This window comes from Fragaria vesca, linkage group LG5 (genome assembly GCF_000184155.1).
Source record: "Fragaria vesca subsp. vesca linkage group LG5, FraVesHawaii_1.0, whole genome shotgun sequence".
Taxonomy (NCBI): Eukaryota; Viridiplantae; Streptophyta; class Magnoliopsida; order Rosales; family Rosaceae; genus Fragaria; species Fragaria vesca.
The window spans coordinates 3,315,272-3,333,390 of record NC_020495.1 but is presented as its reverse complement, the minus strand read 5'-3'; the positions used below and the strand labels follow the sequence as shown (position 1 = coordinate 3,333,390).

General features: G+C 37.8%; 3 protein-coding genes and 1 pseudogene across 4 annotated transcripts in view; all 4 read left to right on the top strand.

The window, feature by feature from the left end:
* The first annotated feature begins 4,383 nt into the window (after window positions 1-4,383).
* Window positions 4,384-6,472, top strand: LOC101309542 (FAS-associated factor 2-B-like). Its single transcript, XM_004298921.1, has 4 exons — window positions 4,384-5,098; window positions 5,492-5,674; window positions 5,765-5,959; window positions 6,052-6,472. Exons 1-4 carry the CDS (start codon window positions 4,541-4,543, stop codon window positions 6,277-6,279), a joined length of 1,164 nt encoding a protein of 387 aa, XP_004298969.1. The 5' UTR covers window positions 4,384-4,540; the 3' UTR covers window positions 6,280-6,472.
* A 2,000-nt stretch (window positions 6,473-8,472) lies between these two features.
* Window positions 8,473-11,387, top strand: LOC101309252 (motile sperm domain-containing protein 2-like). The gene is made up of 6 exons (XM_004298920.1): window positions 8,473-8,637; window positions 8,931-9,083; window positions 9,476-9,622; window positions 9,851-10,003; window positions 10,166-10,288; window positions 10,892-11,387. The coding sequence occupies exons 1-6, from the start codon at window positions 8,500-8,502 to the stop codon at window positions 10,967-10,969; spliced, it is 792 nt and encodes a 263-aa protein (XP_004298968.1). The 5' UTR covers window positions 8,473-8,499; the 3' UTR covers window positions 10,970-11,387.
* A 1,717-nt stretch (window positions 11,388-13,104) lies between these two features.
* LOC101299303 (pentatricopeptide repeat-containing protein At1g63080, mitochondrial-like) lies at window positions 13,105-13,704 on the top strand. Its single transcript, XM_004300864.1, has one exon. It carries the CDS (start codon window positions 13,105-13,107, stop codon window positions 13,702-13,704), a length of 600 nt encoding a protein of 199 aa, XP_004300912.1.
* Window positions 13,705-17,247: 3,543 nt separating this feature from the next.
* LOC101299008 overlaps window positions 17,248-18,119 on the top strand; it is an 18,946-nt pseudogene continuing 18,074 nt past the window's right edge. The window contains exon 1 of the transcript XR_184793.1: window positions 17,248-17,620. The product of XR_184793.1 is annotated as a linoleate 13S-lipoxygenase 2-1, chloroplastic-like (transcript). The remainder of the gene's footprint in view (window positions 17,621-18,119) is intronic.

The window sequence follows — 18,119 nt, the reverse complement described above, 5'->3', positions numbered from 1 at the left end:
AGAGAGAGAGAGAGGACTTGAAGTTCAAGCTCATACAAAATAGTGAAATACAAGTATGCAACTACTACTTGAAGGCTAAGCCAAGTATGTATTTTTCTCTTTTTTTTTTGACAGAAGAATCTTTTATGAAAGCTCAGCCACGACTAGAGCACTTTCAAATTTCCATTCTGGCTTTCAAGCCTCTGTCAAGTCTTATAATTTCTTTGCTTCTTGTTCTTGTATAGTATAGGGCCTTGGAGTCCTTTTAATGAATATAAATGTGATATCATAGTGTGGTGTTACCAGTTTCCACTAATGAAATGGAACAGTTGGAGGGCACAATCTTACATTCACAACAAGCTAGGGCCACCTGTATTGATGATGATAATGAACACCATATAAGATCATGAATTCATGATATGAAAATAAATTAAATCCCCCAGTTATATCCAATAGGGATTTGCTTACTGCTAATCAAAGACTCCTGTAATGCTTGTTAAATTATTGTAATGATCCTTGTATGAAATGAAACTTAGAAAACAAAATGAAATATTCTGCAGCATGTGGCTCTTGTGCTCTCAGCATCTAGCCTGCTAAATTTATGTTCTTGTCTGTTTATCAGATGGGCAATGCTATGCAACTGTTGCCGAAACAAGAAAAGTCAATGATTTATCTTCCAAGACATTAGATGATAATCATCGGCATACGCTAATTAGAACATCTATGCGAGACGTATAGAAACAGTAAAAATGAACAATCTATCGAACATCTTATCTTAATCGTGGAAAAGAACAAACCTTGGCTTGTACCTCTACCTAGCTGTATACTATAATTGAGCAATAACGTCTGTAATACTGGTCGTCAGTTTACCTAAATTTTTCACCTATAAATGAATCAAAATTTATGAGTATTTACTGAGGATAAAACGGTGTGTTAAGGCACATTGATTAAGTAGGTCCAGTCCGTGTTTAAGTTTTGTGATGTCAAGTTCAGGGGTAGGTGACGCCACAGGTTAAAGGATGTCAAAGCAGCTTCATATGCCGACAATTTGGTAGGCTAAATAACCCATAGACCTTTCTTCACGTTTAACACTAGAACTGGTACCAGAAAATTACTGTCCAGATTTAATAGTAGTGGTACAGCAGCTTCAACTTTCATGCTTGGTGATTGATCCTAATCTTTTAAAGAACCCGACTTCGGTGACAAGGGCTGGTCACCTTAAGGTGACCATAGCCAATAAACATAAGACACGTGTCCATTTTAAAAGGCTTGGCTGTAATTTAAGGACATAATATGGGGTTTTGGGTATTTGACATGTTTGTTTATAATTATTGTTGACACTTGTTCATCTCTCATTGGTGTTTGTCACCCATAAATGACCATAGCTGGTCACCCAAGTTATTTCCTCCTCGAAATTAGTATAGTTTTTGTTAGTTTAATGCCACATGAGGATAAACCAAACTTCGGTGACAAGGGCTTGTCACCTTAAGGTGACTATAGCCAATGAACATGGGACACGTGTCTATTTTAAAAGGCTTGGCTACAATTTAAGGACATAACAGGGGGTTTTAAGTATTAGCATGTTTGTTTATAATTATTGTTGATATTTGTCTACCTTTTATTAGTGTTTGTCACCCATTAATGCTGGTCACCCAAGTTATTTCCTACGAGGATAACCATAATATAATAAGATCCCAAATAAAGTAATTAGGGGCCAGAGTATGGGGTCTCAAGCTCATAATTTTTCCATAACTTTCCCGTAATTTGTCATTATGTGTCAATCTGGACTATTCAGAAAGTTAAAAGAGATTCCTGCATAGTAAATATCAGGGCCATGGCTTTGATCTTTCATGATGCATATTGTCGATAACTTAATCACTTAGAAGATAGTGTCAAGTGTCAACTTTTATCTTAAAAACTTACTCATATATCATCAATTTAGTTATTTTGACTTCAATCGCGAATACAAATTGATGTGTTTCGTGTTTTTTCTACAACTATATCGCTCATGCACAATGTCTGGGAAATGCTTGAGAGACACTTAGTTAGGAGCACGAATTAAGAAGCTATGGATACGAGACTTGCAAAAATATTGAAGTAAGGTGTTCAATATATCATTTTAATTTCAAACAGACTCAAAAGAAGAAATTTCTCCAAACTCTATCACTGTATTTCATGTTTAAACACTGCTTGTATCCCCAACTTTTGTGATTCCTATAGAATGAGGCAATGGTGACACTAGTTTGTGGGAGGCACAAAGGTATGGGGCCTCTGGCATGCTGGTGCCTGGCACTCTTTTTAGGGTTCTGGGCAATGGTGCTTCCCACTTTCATTCAAATATACCCCAAAATCTCTCCTCTTTCAGGTACTCTCTATCCCCTTCTTGTTTGCTAATCACTATTCTATAATTCTCTCTTCTTTTCACAAAAAGACCACTCACTCACTCACACTCCCAACAACTTCTACATCAGCTTGTTGAGGAATATTGGTCCACACTATCCTCACGCTCCATTAAAAGCACCAAGCCACAATATGGAGAAGATTATAATTTACTTCTCTTCCTGTGGAACCAATGCCTACTTTTCCAAAGTTGGTCTATAAGAACAAGATTCCAACCCCACAAAATAATCTAGGCCAAAATTCAAAGAAATCATAGCAATTCATTCTCATCTGGGGTGGTCTTTTTTACATTTTTGAACTTTGTTAGTTAACTAATGAGATCTTATCATCTTTGCATAGATTATATTCTTAAACTTGGGCTAGTGATGATGTAGTGAGTGATAATGCATAAAGCCAAGGTCATTTCATGATATAAACCTGTATGAAAACAAAATTCTCACTTGACTTGCTGTAAAAGGCTGCCATTCCCATGCTTTTGAAAGGGAGCCACCAAGAAAATGTAAAAAAAATAACCAATAAGTTAGATAGGAAAAAATGTAAAAAATTTAAAAGAAAGTGTATTGATACCATTACTTGGACTTCTGAAATTCTTCTTATCTTGGTTATGAGTCATGACTGGGAATAAACTCTACTTAATGTCACCATCAGCTTCAGTTTGGTAGAGATATATATCCTCTTGTAAATTGTGGAATTCTCTTGAAAGAATGAACAAAACAATATAATAACTTCATAGTCCTATCGTTAGGATTGCATGCACAAATAGAACTCAGAAATCAGAAATTTACCCCTTTGCATGAAAATTTACCTAGTCATTAGTTCTGGACCTAACTCTAGCTTCTGCATTCATCATAAGACAGACCATTTATACGTTAGGACACATAGTGGTACCAGCACTTAGCATGAGCATGAGTGTGATATGCTTGTTCCACAAGCATGAGCATCTTGTCCTTAAAATAGCTTGGCCTGCAGAACATAAGATAGAGCAAAGCTATATAGAGAAACAGAGTCCACTGCACATACCTTAGTGCCTATTATGAAGGTTGAAGATGGTGATGGGTCATCTGATTTGGATGGGAGTGGAGACCATGTGTAACTCTTACTGTTCTAATGTAGTATGAATTATAGAAGCAAAAAGCAGGAAAATAATATATGTTCTTTTTAAAAGCACCACTTTAGGACCTTCAAAGGTATATGTTCTCACATGGGTAGCCACCATATTCTTCATAAAATGTTAGAATTCATCTGGGATTTTCTGCTTTTAAACTATCAAACTTTGTTTAGTTAGTTTATAATAAAAAGTTTGGTTTGTGGTTTGGAGGTCAAAAGATTTTTTCACATCATGAATGATAGACACAGAAAGAAAGAAATGAAAGACCTTCTTTGAAATTTTCAGAAATAAAACTGGTCTCTGCTAAATCAACTCAAGTACCAGTGATGATACTTAGAGACAAAGCTGTCTTGGGTCTTGACTAATACAGGTTCAAGTTATGCCTTATTGACTAAATTAAAGGAGCAATAATGATACTTAAGGAAAAGGGCTAACCTGAAATGATAGGTTTAAGGCTTTAAGCTGTGCCTTATTGACTAATTAAAGTCCTGCTCAAAGGTATGTGAAATCTGTTAACTCTAGTTTGCACTATTGTTTTACTCCCAAATATGTGAAGTGATACTTTGTTTTGATGATGAATACCACCATGCATCAACTTTCTGAACATTGCCTTCATCTTACTGAAAACTGCATTTACAGAAGAACAGATTCTGAAACAAAAGATACTAATGAAGTCTTGGACTCTTGAATGATCAAACAAAAGGTCGTATCAGAACTATGTCATGGATTCTATTCCTCAATTAACGGTGGATTGGTTCACAAGCAAAGCATCCTCTGGTTCTATAAGCTAAAAAGATGAGGCATCTGCACATTTTTTCATAACGCTCTTTTTATCTCTGGAATTGAACTTTCATGATCAGTTAAAGGGACTATGGAGTTGATTTCTGATTGAATATAACTTGATAAACAATATACATCTTATTTGGTCTTGCTAAGCTATAGTTTCAAATAGTTCGCTACAATTCTAATAAGCAAAGAGAAACTTCAAGACTAAGTTCTCCAAATTTCTGTTGTTTTGGGGGATAGTACTAGCCTATTAGATCATAGTTAGCTATGTCATCAACAATGAGGGAGGACATAAGATCATCTGGAGAGGCCTCTCGCAATGGGATTGTTCGCCGGATGGTGAGCCTTCCCAGAAGCCTGATAGGTGGATTTTCAAGAGCAATGGGTCAGGGTAGAGGCCGCATAGGAATAGGAAGAAGGACTCAAACTCTACCATCAAACTTTCAAATGCAAAATCCAGAAGAATCCCTAATTGTTCCTGAAACATTCACCTTTCTACATAGCTTTGAGCAGCATTATGGTACCATGCATCCATTCTTTTATGCTTGCCAGTTTATGGAGGCCCTGAAGATTGCAAAGGATGAGCACAAGTTCTTGTTCATGTATCTGCACTCACCAGAACATCCCTTCACACCCTCTTTCTGTAGGGAGACACTGTCTTCGGAGCTGGTGGTGCAGTTTCTTGATGCTAACTTTGTTTCTTGGGCAGCACTCGCCGATAAAGAGGAAGGTCTACAAATGGCTGCAACACTTAACCCTTCTTGCTTTCCGTTCTGCGCTATTATAGCTCCTGCTCCTAGTGATAGCATAGCAGTCCTGCAGCAGGTATTGTTTTAATCTCAAATGATTTTAGTACTTACACAAACAGCTAGATCCCAAAACTTTGGTTCACTACTAATGGTGCAACAGTTTTTCATTTGATCATATATATGCTCACTATTGACCTCCTTTATGTATCTGTAAAAGTGTATACCAAGTGATCATATGCAGCAAAATGTGGAATTTTTGGGGTATTCTAGTATTATTCGCGCAATCATCCTCATTGTTATTTTCTTTCATCTTGGTTATCTTTAATTCTTCACATGTTGCAGCACCGTCTCTTTTTAAGTTTTAACACAGGGACACGGCATGAGCATGCGCACTTTTATATGCTAATAGTAACAACTAGCAACTCTAACAACACCCTGATATAGAGACTTGATGAACTCTCTTGTCTAGATGGAAGGGCCGATTTCGCCAACTGAGCTTATAGGGATTCTGCAGAGGACAGTGGAGGAACAAGGGTTGGCTTTCCGCAGTCAGAGAGCCAAGCAGGCAGAACAAAATCAAAAAATAATTGCAGACCGTCGTCTAAGAGATGAACAAGATGCAGCATATCTAGCTGCTCTACACATAGACAAGGTCTGTACATTTTACCTCTAAAGATCTTAATATGGTTCTCATTTGGTCCACTGTATAAAGTTTCCAGTAAACATTCTTGCCCATTTATAGGAAAAGGAGAAGCTGAAGAGTTCAGCTTTAGCAGACAGAATTCAGAAGCAAGTACAAGTACATAATAAAGCAAATGCTGAGAAGGTTGAGAATCATTTCAACAACACAAATACTGGAAAAATGAAGGCTTCTACTACCAGAGAAACTCAATACAAGGAGTTTGGTAATAGGGGGAAAGATCCTCAGGCTGCACAGGTATGCTTCTGGAACCAAAATATCATACACGAAAACTTATCAACTAGTTATATTTTGTGAACTTGGTTTGTAAAATGTGTATACATTTTCAGATACTGATAAGGTTTCCGAACGGCGAAAGAAGAGAGCAATGCTTCTCAAGCACAGACAAAGTGCAGGCAATTTACAGATACATAGATTCATTAGGTTTACCTGTCATTGGAAACTACAGATTGATATCAAGCTTCCCCAGAAAAGTCTATGGGGTGGACCAGATGGGGATGACACTCAAAGATGCTGGTCTGCATCCAAGAGCAAGCCTATTTCTTGAACTTCTGTAACATCATGTAGGCGTCTAGATATAATTCAAAGAGGTACAACTACAACTATAGGCCAGGGAGCCCCATGCTGCTCACAGAAGAGGAATTTTATCATAAATGTGTTTTGATATGTAATGGATGTATAAGTAACACAACAAAGATTCACAGTTGTAGCAGATTCATAGCAAAAAAAAAACAAAAAGGGAACCTGTCAGACAGCCAAGCGACCACCCCAGGCTTAGAAGAACCAAGCTGAGAACGATCATCTACAGCCATAGTGATCCGAAGAACACCAGCCGTTAATCACGCTCTGATCGCATGGCTTTGCTTCATCCACCAGGTTTAGATTCCTGTCTCCTTAGAAGTCAAGGATACAGAGGTACGATCCTATAGAACAGATCCTGTTCAAGTAAGGTCGTGAACCATCAACACGTGCATGTTCAGTTAAATGCTTATGTTATTCTATTTTCTCCAATGTGGGAGTCTTTCTTTCACTAGTTTTACAGCTCTGGGAGCTTATAGTTGCCTCTAAACTCGCTCATTCAGAAGCACAAAGAACAGATCCAGCACGTTTTCTTATTTAAAAAACATAATTAGATACCAAGTCTTAAAACTCATATTCAAATGCTTGAAACATTTCTTTCTCCAAAGAGAAAAACCATGAAAAAAAAAAGACTAGTAGCTGCCATATAACAGAGAATGACTTTCCTCCTATATATTCTGAACTTCCATCCCTAGTGTAGAAATTATATTTCCTTGATTAATTCTATTACAATCTGTACATCTATATAAGAGAGCTTTCCTTGATTCTCTAGGTATTGAATGCAGTAAATACAGTTGATTACAAGATCAATAGTAATGAACACAGATGATGCTATTGAGTAATTAGGATGGAGAGAGTTTAGGAGAATCATGCTGGATGAGATGAATGTCAGGCTTGATTGTAGGAGTAGAGAGATTTGCGTTAATACCTAGCATACCTCAATGTCTCTGTGTTTTCCATCACTGCTATCATCGTTACCACCTTCACCAATTGCCAAAGTGCAGATACGAACAACAAGGTTCAAATGCCTTTTCTCAAAAATTGTTACAACAAAGAGCCTTCCGGTGCAGATGCAAGCAGCAAGGTTCAAATGCTGGCCTTTTTCCCAAAATTGTTTATGAAAATAGTCACAGTTGTACATGCAAACATCAAGGTTCACACGCCCTTTCTTTAATATTGGTTGTACAAAATCTTACAAATGAGGATGCAAACAACAAGGTTCAGATGTATATCTTAAAATTGGTAATGAAAATAGTCGAAAGTGCAGCTGCAACAGCAGGGTTCCAATGCCATTTCCTTAAAACTTGGTAAGCAAAAATTTGTCGCAGGTGCAGACATATAGCAAGTTTATGCCTTATTCCTAAAACTGGCAATGAAAATAATTGCAAGGATATATGCAAACAACAAGGTTTAACTGTTTAAGAGCCTTTTTCTTTAAAAGTTGGTAACACAAAAACTTGCAATTGAGGATACCAAGCGCAGGTTCAAATGTCTCTCTAAAATTGGTAATGAAAATAGTGGAAAGTGCAGATGCTACACTGGACTTGAAACATACTGGACCATCATGATGACTCCAGAAACTTCTTGATTCCTCCTCCCTTGCATAGCCCTCAAATACCAGTGTAGCTAGCAGCATTGGAGTACTGCATGCCCTTGTCCATCATCACAATCAAATACTTCTTGGCATTTCCAAAGAGTTGGATCAGCAGCGAGACTCTTGATCATAGCACAATAAATATAGGATATAACTCATATAAGGGCAACTTCAGCAGCTAAAATGCCAAGTTAGGTTTAGAAAGCACCCTAGGTACATCTTACCATCATTGCTATAAGCTTCAGTAACATGTCAACTAAAAGAGCTCCATTGTGCTTCCTAGATAGAACATCATCGACGCAACGAGTCTTTGTCAAACCATAAAGCTGATAACTTCTTGACATTATTATAGTTGCAATATATAGTTAGAACATTTCAAATGCAATACGAAGTCTAAGAAGCATTTTGGCTACCCTAACATATATATATATATATATTTATAAAAAATAAAAATAAAAAAACAAAAAAAAACTAACAATTAACCAAAAATAGTGGGTGCCTCACGTGTTTCCCACGTGGAGTTACTCCAAGAGTTCAACACTCGTCCTCCGCAGAAAATGGCGTTGTTGTTGTTGTTCTTCTTCTTCACACCACTTACCCAGAAATGGAGCTCCGCCTGTGTAATCCATTTCGTCACATTATTCCTCTTTCTTCAAGTTACTCCAATCAAGTGACATCTTCCTCCCGACCTCGTTGCTTGTCTGTTCGAAGCTCCCACTTAGATCACAACGAATCACGCAAGGTAGGTCCACCTACCACTCTCTGAAAATTTCAATGTAGATGATCAGTTCTACTCCTTTTTGGGTATATCTGAGTGTCCAAGTTCTGGGTTTTGGTTCATTGTTTTTGGAGAATCATAAGGATTGAAACTTTTATCATTCTGCTTCAATCTTTGGTTCAAGTTTTGAAGCAAGTAAAAAGGGACTGGTGGAAAAGAAAAGGCTAATGTAAGTGTGTGGATTACATTGTATTTTGGATGACTAATAAACCCTGTGGTGGATTTTTCTTGTGGTGTGTGGTTTGAGAAATTTGCAGCTAGTTTTGGAAGTGAAGGAGAAGCTTGAGAAGGACCATCAAAGCCTTCCTGTTGGCGAAAATGGAAGAGATGATGAGGATTTGATTCTCTGGTTTCTCAAGGACCGAAAATTTTCGGTACAAGAGTCAGTTGAGAAATTGCACAAAGCAATTGTATCCTTCACTCTCTGATTTAGTAGTCTTTAGAAGTATAATGTGTGATAATGTGTGGTGTGTTATAAGGTTTTGGTTCTTTAACATACAGCTAGAATACGCCTTATCAATGGTAAGATTAGGATGTGAAGTTGATGATCAATGGTTAAGATTAGGATGTGAAGTTGATGAAGAGAATATGTTCTGTGATCTATTGTGGGTTTTAGGGAGAGTTTAGCTAGCTGCATTGCCTGTTGCTTTGAACAACTTGAATTTGTGTGTGATAATGTGTGACTTGCACTTAAGTACTGTACATTTGAAACTTTCTTTCTTTTAAGATATTTACCTGGAACACGCGAAATGGCTAAGGTATTATGAGTTGGGTTTTCAATAGTTTCCTTAACCTGGAGTAGAAATGGCGTCAAGAATTTGGAGTGTCTGAGTTGTCTCAAGATTCTGTGAAAAAAATTGCTGAAACTGGAAAAGCTTACGTGCACGACTTTCTGGATGTTAATGGTAGACCAGTTCTCATAGTGGATGCTGCTAAGCATTTTCCTGGTGTAAGTTTGATTCTTTGGCTATGTCCACGTCCATAGCATATTCCTGATTAGTGATTACCCAATTTGGAGTATGTATTTGAAAATCTGCTTATGAATTAATGTGTGTTCTTGAATATCAACTATCTCTTGGTCATACAGTAGACTGCTTATTTTCCCTATGAAACCTGCACCAGTTTTTCTGTAGCTAGATCATAGATGGTAAAGTGGAAACTGTACAATATGCCACAGGTGCATGATCCTGTTGAGGATGAGAAGCTCTGCGTATTTTTGATTGAAAGGGCATTGAGTGCACTTCCTGAAGGGAGAGAAGAAATACTTGGAATCTTTGATCTCCGAGGCTTCGGTACAGCGAATACTGATTTGAGGTTTGTAACATTTTTGGTAAGGTTTACAACACCCGCTTATTTTTGTTCTGTAAATACTTTGTTGGAAACTTGGAGCTAGTTCTTTCTTTTTCTTTTGGTACTTCTTTTCTCCCCTGTTAAATCTAGCTGTCATGAGATTTTTGATGCCCTTTCAGAGTTGATTCTTGATCTGTTGCAGTTTGATGTATTCTACTATTATTACCCAAGGCGATTGGGCCAAGTCCTGTTTGTGGATGCTCCATTTATATTCAAGCCAATTTGGCAGCTTGCAAAGCCCTTGTTGAAATCATATGCTTCCTTGGTATGTATTACCTTCCTAGATGAATAATACATATTGTCTGGTTTGAAAGATACACTCTAGATGTATTACTGCATTCTGCTCTTGAACAACTATAAACATTATACCTTCATTAAATTTCGTGTTTGGTGATGCATATGGGAGGAACATAGAACCTATGACAGAGCTCATCTGTGCTTCTTTACATCTGAATGTTTACCTAATCATGTCTGAGGATGCATTCCATATCAGCAGCATGTTGCCACTCAATTTCACACACTTAAACTCTAATTCTCATCATCTTAGGTAAACAGTTCAACTCATCGATTTCATAGTTTTAAGTTTTCTCTTGAATTTGGCTTGTCAAGTAAGCTCTGCAATGCATTATGTCTCTATAGTAAATTTGATGAATGCCTATTACTATAGACATATACAGTACATGTCCTTCATGCACCAAGCTATATAAACAGTACTTTAGTATTGATGCTTTTTATATGCTGATATGATATGTAATGAAATGTTGTGCAGACTTGATGTAGAACCTGAACTTGTGTATGTGCAGCTTTAGTTTCCCATTTTTCTGTGTACTTTCCATTCACTTGAGTTATAACTATTTATCTCTTGAAGGTGAGGTTTTGCTCTGTGGAGACTGTCAGGAAGGAATATTTTACAGAAGAAACACTACCTGCCAAATTTAGAGACTGATCGATGAGAGATTTTACATATTAATATTACTCCAGTTACACTAATTTGTACTCGATGGCTCATTTCTTCTGCGATTGAAATTTAGTGATGTAGAGATTTCTATTTAGCTTCATAATCAAAACTTTTGATTGTTAAAAAAATTAGTCATGTCCATGATTCCAAGCTATGACTCTTTGGGTGCAAGAGAGCGTTTTCTCCTCTGGTCTTTGTCAATATACTGTAAATTGGAAGGTTTTACAGAATCAGAGACATGTGCTGTGCATCGAAGTTACTATTTGATCATTTTTCATGCTACCTTCGATCAGTTGTAATTATTGCAATCTTGCAGATGATAATGTAAAATTGATTACATACAAAGTGTTGGATGAGTAGTTGTATAACAATAATATGGTGACCAAGTAACATTTGAATTGTATGCAAATAAGCAACAATTTTTGTGACTTGTACTATATATAGAACATATATGAGATTAAAGAGCAAATGTAATTCATATCCTTTCATCTTGGTTTTGAAAGATAAAATAATCATGAAACTAACTATTTTGTTTCTAGAAATTGGAGGAAACTATATGTGTAAGTGGTACACTCAGAAACAATGTGATATTATTATAAATGAGAGTTAAGTGCGACTGGTTTTACCATCAATAATTATACGGAGAGCTACAGGGAGTATATCTTATGAATTAGAGTTTAGTGGTCGATTAGGGATAGATACAACTACTCTTTATCGACTGTAGTTGCTAGATGAAAATAAAGTTAGTTTTGATAACTTGTTTTAGTGTTTTGTCTTTAGAGAAAGAACCGATGAGAATTACGGAGCATATATAATACATGTAACTACTTTATTCAATATTAATATGTCTACGTATGTTACAAATACATCAAAAGAAAGTAAAAGAGTCTTAATAAAACATTTGAATATTAATACAAATAACATCTTCCTTTGAGTTAATTGATTTCTACTCTGGCTAAGCACATAAATATAAAATATTCTTAAACAATCCTCTTGTGTCATGTTAAGACTAAGTGGTGTTTTTGATGTTGTCTCGTTAACAAACATTGTCATGTGACAAGAATATTGTAAGAAAAAATAACCTTAGTCTAAGAAAAAAGAGCACAACGTACATTCAAATCTAAAAGGGACATGCATGCCAGACTCGGGCATTAGCTGTCCGTCTGGCATGCATGTCCGGTTGGCAATAGTGCCATTGGGGATTGAATTTCCTTTTTCAACTCCTATTTTCTCTCTTTAAGGATTAAACAAGTCAAAATAATTGTGTCTTTTAAGTATCGAAATATTATTTTTATATTAGTTTAATGACGTTGTATGGGCGTATAGCTGAAACTAAGTATGGTCTAATGTATTGAGCTAAGTACATGGGTCTATTACCAAAAAACACCCAATTACAAAAGAAATTAAGTTATTTTGCACGTAAAAATCAGATGGCTGTGGTTAACCGCCAAAACAAGCATAAAACCGTTGGTTAACGCCTTAATCAGACAATTAGGGGGCGCGAGTGTTGGACCCCAAAAAATCGTCAAATAATTGAACTTTAAAATTTGAACCCACCCCTCTCTCCCCCTTATAAGTTTTCTCTTCTCTTTTTTCTGGTCAAAACCCTTTGTCTTCTTCAGTCAAAACCCTATCGTACTGAATCCTCCTCAGAGCTACCTACGCCGATCATCACACAAAGGTGAGTTTGCCTGTTCTTCTTCATCCACTTTCATTTTTGAAACCCCAACAGAATAGCTAGCTTGGTTACTCATTATTGTCTGTTCTGAAATAGAAATGAAACCTGACTTCACTGATTTGGGGTCTCTTTCCTTTTCTAGACTAAGCCCTCAAGTTGTGATCTTTCTTGCTCCTTTTGATTTCAATTTGTGATACTACTAAGCTACACTGTCTTCCATTGTGAAACCCATAATTGATTTGGGTCTTTTAAGCCCCAAAGTTTTCATCTTTTGTGTTTTTCTGGAGTTCAATGTTTGACACTAATAGGCTACAAAGTCCCCAAATGTGAAAACCTAAACCCATTTCACTGATTTGGGTCTAATCAGTCCCAAAGTTCTCATCTTTTTCAGTTTCTATTGAGTTTGATTTTCTGATACAACTATATTTACAGAGTAAGCACATCAATGGCTGATTCTGCTGCGGATGACTTGGAGAAGCCTCCGAAGGACTTGCGAAAAGTCCTGGCCGAGATGCGTACCGAGGAGGCTCTGATCAGCAGCACTACCAAGATGGTGGAGGGCTTGTTAAGGGACGGCTTCATGAACGTGGGCTTGGAGATTGGGGCCAAGATTGAGGACACCAATGAAGTTCCCTGGGTTGTCATCGACGCTGCTGTCATCGAGTACTACATCAATGCTGTCGGGGACAGGACCAAGGATGCTCTCAGAGTGTTCAAGCACATCTCATTTTCTGGGGTGGAACCAAATGCCTACACGTATGGCATTGTCATCAAGGCTCTTGCTGCTGCAGACCTTAAGAAGAACCCCGATTTTGTTGGTTATGCGAAGAAGTACTTAGTGGAGATGTTGGAGAGGGGAATGCAGCCGAATGAGGAGACTTATGAGGCTGTGTTGGATGGCATTGGCCGTGGTGAGAACAAGGCCGAGGCTGAGGAGGAGCGCAGGGAGTTTGTGGAGAATATGAAAGCAAAGGGGTTTGTGTTGGTGCTCCGTGCTCCAGAAGGAGGCTGTGGAGATGGCTGGACCTTCAATCTTGAAAAGTGAGATGGATATGCTTAAGGAACATGTAATGAAGTTGTTTGAGGATGCCACCAAAGAATGTGAAGACGAGAATGTGCAGGCAAGATTCAGACAGATTGGGGAGGACTATGAATCACTGAGCAAATATGCATTCGTCCTTTTTAATTAATGCTTTGGTACGTAGAGGGCTCAATAAGGAAGCCAAAGAGCTATTTAAGCCTCTATTAGAGACAGCCATACTGCCTGATGAGGCTATCTTCACCATAGTCATCCATATCTATGGCGCTGGCAACACCATAGGACATGCTTTGAAGGCGTACCAGCACATGTTATCTTATGGGATCACCCCAGCCCATGCACTTACAATTTACTCATTGCGCTGCTTGCAACTGAAAGCAATTTTATTGGGGATGCCAAGGAGTTATTTCTCGAAATGTTGGATAAGGGTATCAAGCCTTTTTGGAGAACTTATATGGCTGTGTTCAATGGTATTGCCCGTATGGAGTCCTTGGAGAAGGGGAAGGAGTTGCTTAAGCAGATACAGCCTAAGGGGATCTTGCCTGGGGTGGACGAAGGCCGTTTCACAGAGGTAATGAAGGCAATGAAATTGTATGCTGATCTCGAGAAGAGGACCACTGACAAAGATGTTCAAGAACTTATCCGCGATATCTACCTTAATGGCTTGATGGCATGGAGAAAGAGTGATGGGGCATGTTCTCTGCTATGCTAGAAGATGGCAATGTAGACGAGGCAATAAGGCTCTTTCAGTCAACAAGTCAGCCTCGCATACATCCCATGGTCATAGTCCACACTGCTATTATTGAAGCCTACATCAATGGTGGAAAGACTGAGGGTACTCTTCAGACCTTCCTGGACATGCTAGCAGCTGAACTTACCCCAACATCCTACACTTGCTCTGTTTTAATCAAGGGACTCGCGCGCAAGGGACTCGCGCGCTGCTGACCCCAACTTCTTCGGATATGCAAAGAATTATTTGATTGAGATGATGGACAAGGGGATGTATCCAAATGCTGCTACCTACACTGCAGTGTTTGAGAACTTTGCAAGGGAGGATGACAAGGCAGTTGAGGAGGAAGGCAAGAAGTTTCTGGAGGTCTTAATGGCTAACAGTGGCGGAGCCAGGATGAATTTGTCACCTGGGCTAATTGTAACGCACAAAAAAAATTCAATGTAACACAATATTCAAGAGAGAGAGGTTATAGGAAGATGACAACATATTTGGTAAAGCTTTAGTTGATAATCCATTTTGAATGATACAGCTGTTCTAGAGTTAGAACATTGACACTGTAGATATTTTCCTTTGCTTGGACCTTACAAAGAAGCCATTCAATTTGGTTAAAATTTAGAATCAAAGGGATCATAACTAAATGCCACCAGTTGGTGTGAGGAAATCAAACAACAAGCTTAAGTTTGAACTCTGAAGAGTAACGATCCAGTTGTATAGAATAACACATAATGAAGTACAAGTTTATTAGAGTTAGAACAAACAAAGCTATAGGCAACTAGGCAAGGCAAGAAATACATAACTTTCAACAACAAAAAATAAGAGATGATATATAGATTGCCAACAGAAAGCAAAGAATCATAACTAAACCCAAGATGTAGCTGTTCCTCAAGTACCAAACGTCAAATTACATAACATAGCAAGGACAAAATCTATTACAACTCTTACAAATGAAGGAAAACAGAAGATTATACAATTAGTTTAGTTACAACACCAACTTCCATTTAGTTTTCCTTTTTAATTTACATGACTAGTAATAGATAACACAACAGGAAGCACTCATGGTGTTAATCTTCTTGTGTTGGCATTGGTTATACCATATTATTCATCTGGGCTAGTAATTTACAGGACTAATAATAGATATATAATACATCTGAAAGTCTGCAACTCTTACAGCAGCAAGCACCAGTAAGTTTTTCAGGCTTCAAAATCTCACTGTGTTCCTTAAGCATATCCATCTCACTTTTCAAGATTGAAGGTTCAGCCATCTCCACAGCCTCCTTCTGGAGCACGGAGCACCAACACAAACCCCTTTGCTTTCATATTCTCCACAAACTCTCTGCGCTCCTCCACAAAGAGTCAAGACTAGGCCGGCTCCGCCCATGATGGCTAAGGGATTTGTACCTGATGCCGAGGCTGTGGAGGTGGTGTTAACTGGCAGACCACTGAGAGAGATAGGTTGGTATTAGATTAGGGGTAGATTTGTTATTTTGTACTAAAACATTGAAATGGGCACAGGAAAAAGTTTTTTATTGGATTAGGGTCTAGTTTAGTCAATTTTGTGCAAAATAATGTTAGACATGTCATTATCCCTTTTTAATGTTAGACATATATATATATATCAGCCCTCTTCCATTGAGGGATCCCTATATTTGGCCACTTTCTAGGGATAGGGCATTACACCACTTCCCAATTGAATTTTTATATCTCCACCGTTCATATCTTAGATCTATATGAGTAGATCACCTATACAAAATTTCATATGATTTGGTGATCGTTAAGACTTTCAAAAGTTTGATTTAGTTTTAATGATTTTGAACGGTCCAGCTTATGTCAAATTAAAACCGTTGAAGGTCATTAAAACTAAATTGAACTTTTGAAAGCCTTAACGATCACCAAATCATATGAAATTTTGTAGAGGTGATCTACTCATATAGACCTAAGATATGAACGGTGGAGATGTAAAATTATAATCGGGAAGTTGGTGTAATGCCCTATCCCTATAAATGGCTTAAAATAGGGATCCCTCATTGGAAGGGCCCTGATATATATATAGATGAGAGAGATAGGTTGGTATTAGATTACCGGTAGATTTGTTATTTTGTATTAAAACATTAAAATGGACACATGCAAAAGTTTTTAATTGACTTAAGGTCTAGTTTAGTCAATTTTGTGTAAAATAATGTTAGACATGTCATTGTCCCTTTTTAAAGTTACACATGTATATATATGGTGATTCTAGTTACACCTCTTCATGCACCTCCACATTTTTATTTTTTTTCTTAAATTGTTGATTTGGACTCTTTGTTTTTTTTGTTCTAATCGTCGTCTGAGTCTACCTCACTCCTTGTCAGCTTTCGAAGACGACAGCTGTGCATTTTTTTCAAACAATGACATCATTGAGTTTCAACCCAGATGACGATCAAATCCCACAAATCACAATGACATCATTGAGTTTCAACCCAGATGACGATCAAATCCCACAAATCAAACAATGGACCAAGATTGATGATCAAATACTAGTCAATACTAACATACTAGAGGTTATTCGAATAACACTATGAAGTTATTTGCTCACATGCAGCTCATATTTCATTTTTCTTGCTACATAATTTCCTTCAGATATGTGTGGATAACATATTCCTCGAGTAAAACATGATTAATATCTATATGTACGACCTGCTGGCATGGCATGGCTAGTCGGTCTTTCACATGTATGTATATATACCGTATATAAATGAATGAAGCCATCACAGAGTTGCAGCAAGAAAATTGCTAAAGGAAGCTAGCCCCCTGTAGCTGCCTAGCTAGGTTAAGCAATCATGATGATGATGATGCACCCTCAGCTTCAAAAACCACCCACCTCCGCTAGATCTACTCCTCTCTTACCACCAAAAACCGTCAGCTCCACCATTCTGATGAGCAGTCCTGCTTCCATCCTCCACAATATTCTTCCCGCACGCGTCCACACAAAGCAGTACTTGAGCAAAAAATATAATCGCATCCGTGCCTCCAGTGGTGAAGTAAAGGCAGCGACGACGACTGCAACCACCGCAGGGTTGGATCAAAACAACAACAACAACTATAATACTGCAGTTTCAGTGAAGGCAGTGGTTACGGTGCAAGAAACAGCGGCCAACCTCCTCGACAGCGAAACCTTCCTTCTCGAGCTTGTCAGCGCTGAACTCGACCCCAGTAAGCCCGCTACAAAAACACTTACCGAGCTGATTATTCAAAACTACTAGCTAGCTAGTAGCTTTTAACTCCTCCGATCTGACTCTCTACATATATTAACCGACTTGAGTTTTATTTTTTCGAGTTCTTTTCTCTCTCAATTTCTTCTACCCGCCCGGGTATGAACTCTTAAAAACTTGCATCTTCGTTCGTGAGGTGTACGTTTTGGGGGAAAGCCACATGAGCGAATTAAGTTTCGTTATGGATAAAAATTACATATATATACAGGGCTCTGGGCCCTTCTAACGAGGGATTCCTATTTTAAACCATTTATAGGGATAGGGCATTACATCAACTTTCCGATTATAATTTTACATCTCCACCGTTCATATCTTAGGTCTATATGAGTAGATCACCTCTACAAAATTTCATATGATTTGGTGATCGTTAAGGCTTTCAAAAGTTCGATTTAGTTTTAATGACCTTCAACGGTTTTAGTTTGACATAAGCTGGACCGTTC

Coding starts and splice junctions, on each gene's coding strand:
- LOC101309542 (XM_004298921.1), top strand. CDS start 4,541: ATGTCATCAACAATGAGGGAGGACATAAGATCATCTGGAGAGGCCTCT. Junction 5,675..5,764: donor CTGCTCTACACATAGACAAG/GTCTGTACATTT, acceptor GCCCATTTATAG/GAAAAGGAGAAGCTGAAGAG. Junction 5,960..6,051: donor AAGATCCTCAGGCTGCACAG/GTATGCTTCTGG, acceptor ATACATTTTCAG/ATACTGATAAGGTTTCCGAA.
- LOC101309252 (XM_004298920.1), top strand. CDS start 8,500: ATGGAGCTCCGCCTGTGTAATCCATTTCGTCACATTATTCCTCTTTCT. Junction 8,638..8,930: donor ATCACAACGAATCACGCAAG/GTAGGTCCACCT, acceptor AGAAATTTGCAG/CTAGTTTTGGAAGTGAAGGA. Junction 9,623..9,850: donor CTGCTAAGCATTTTCCTGGT/GTAAGTTTGATT, acceptor AATATGCCACAG/GTGCATGATCCTGTTGAGGA.
- LOC101299303 (XM_004300864.1), top strand. CDS start 13,105: ATGGCTGATTCTGCTGCGGATGACTTGGAGAAGCCTCCGAAGGACTTG.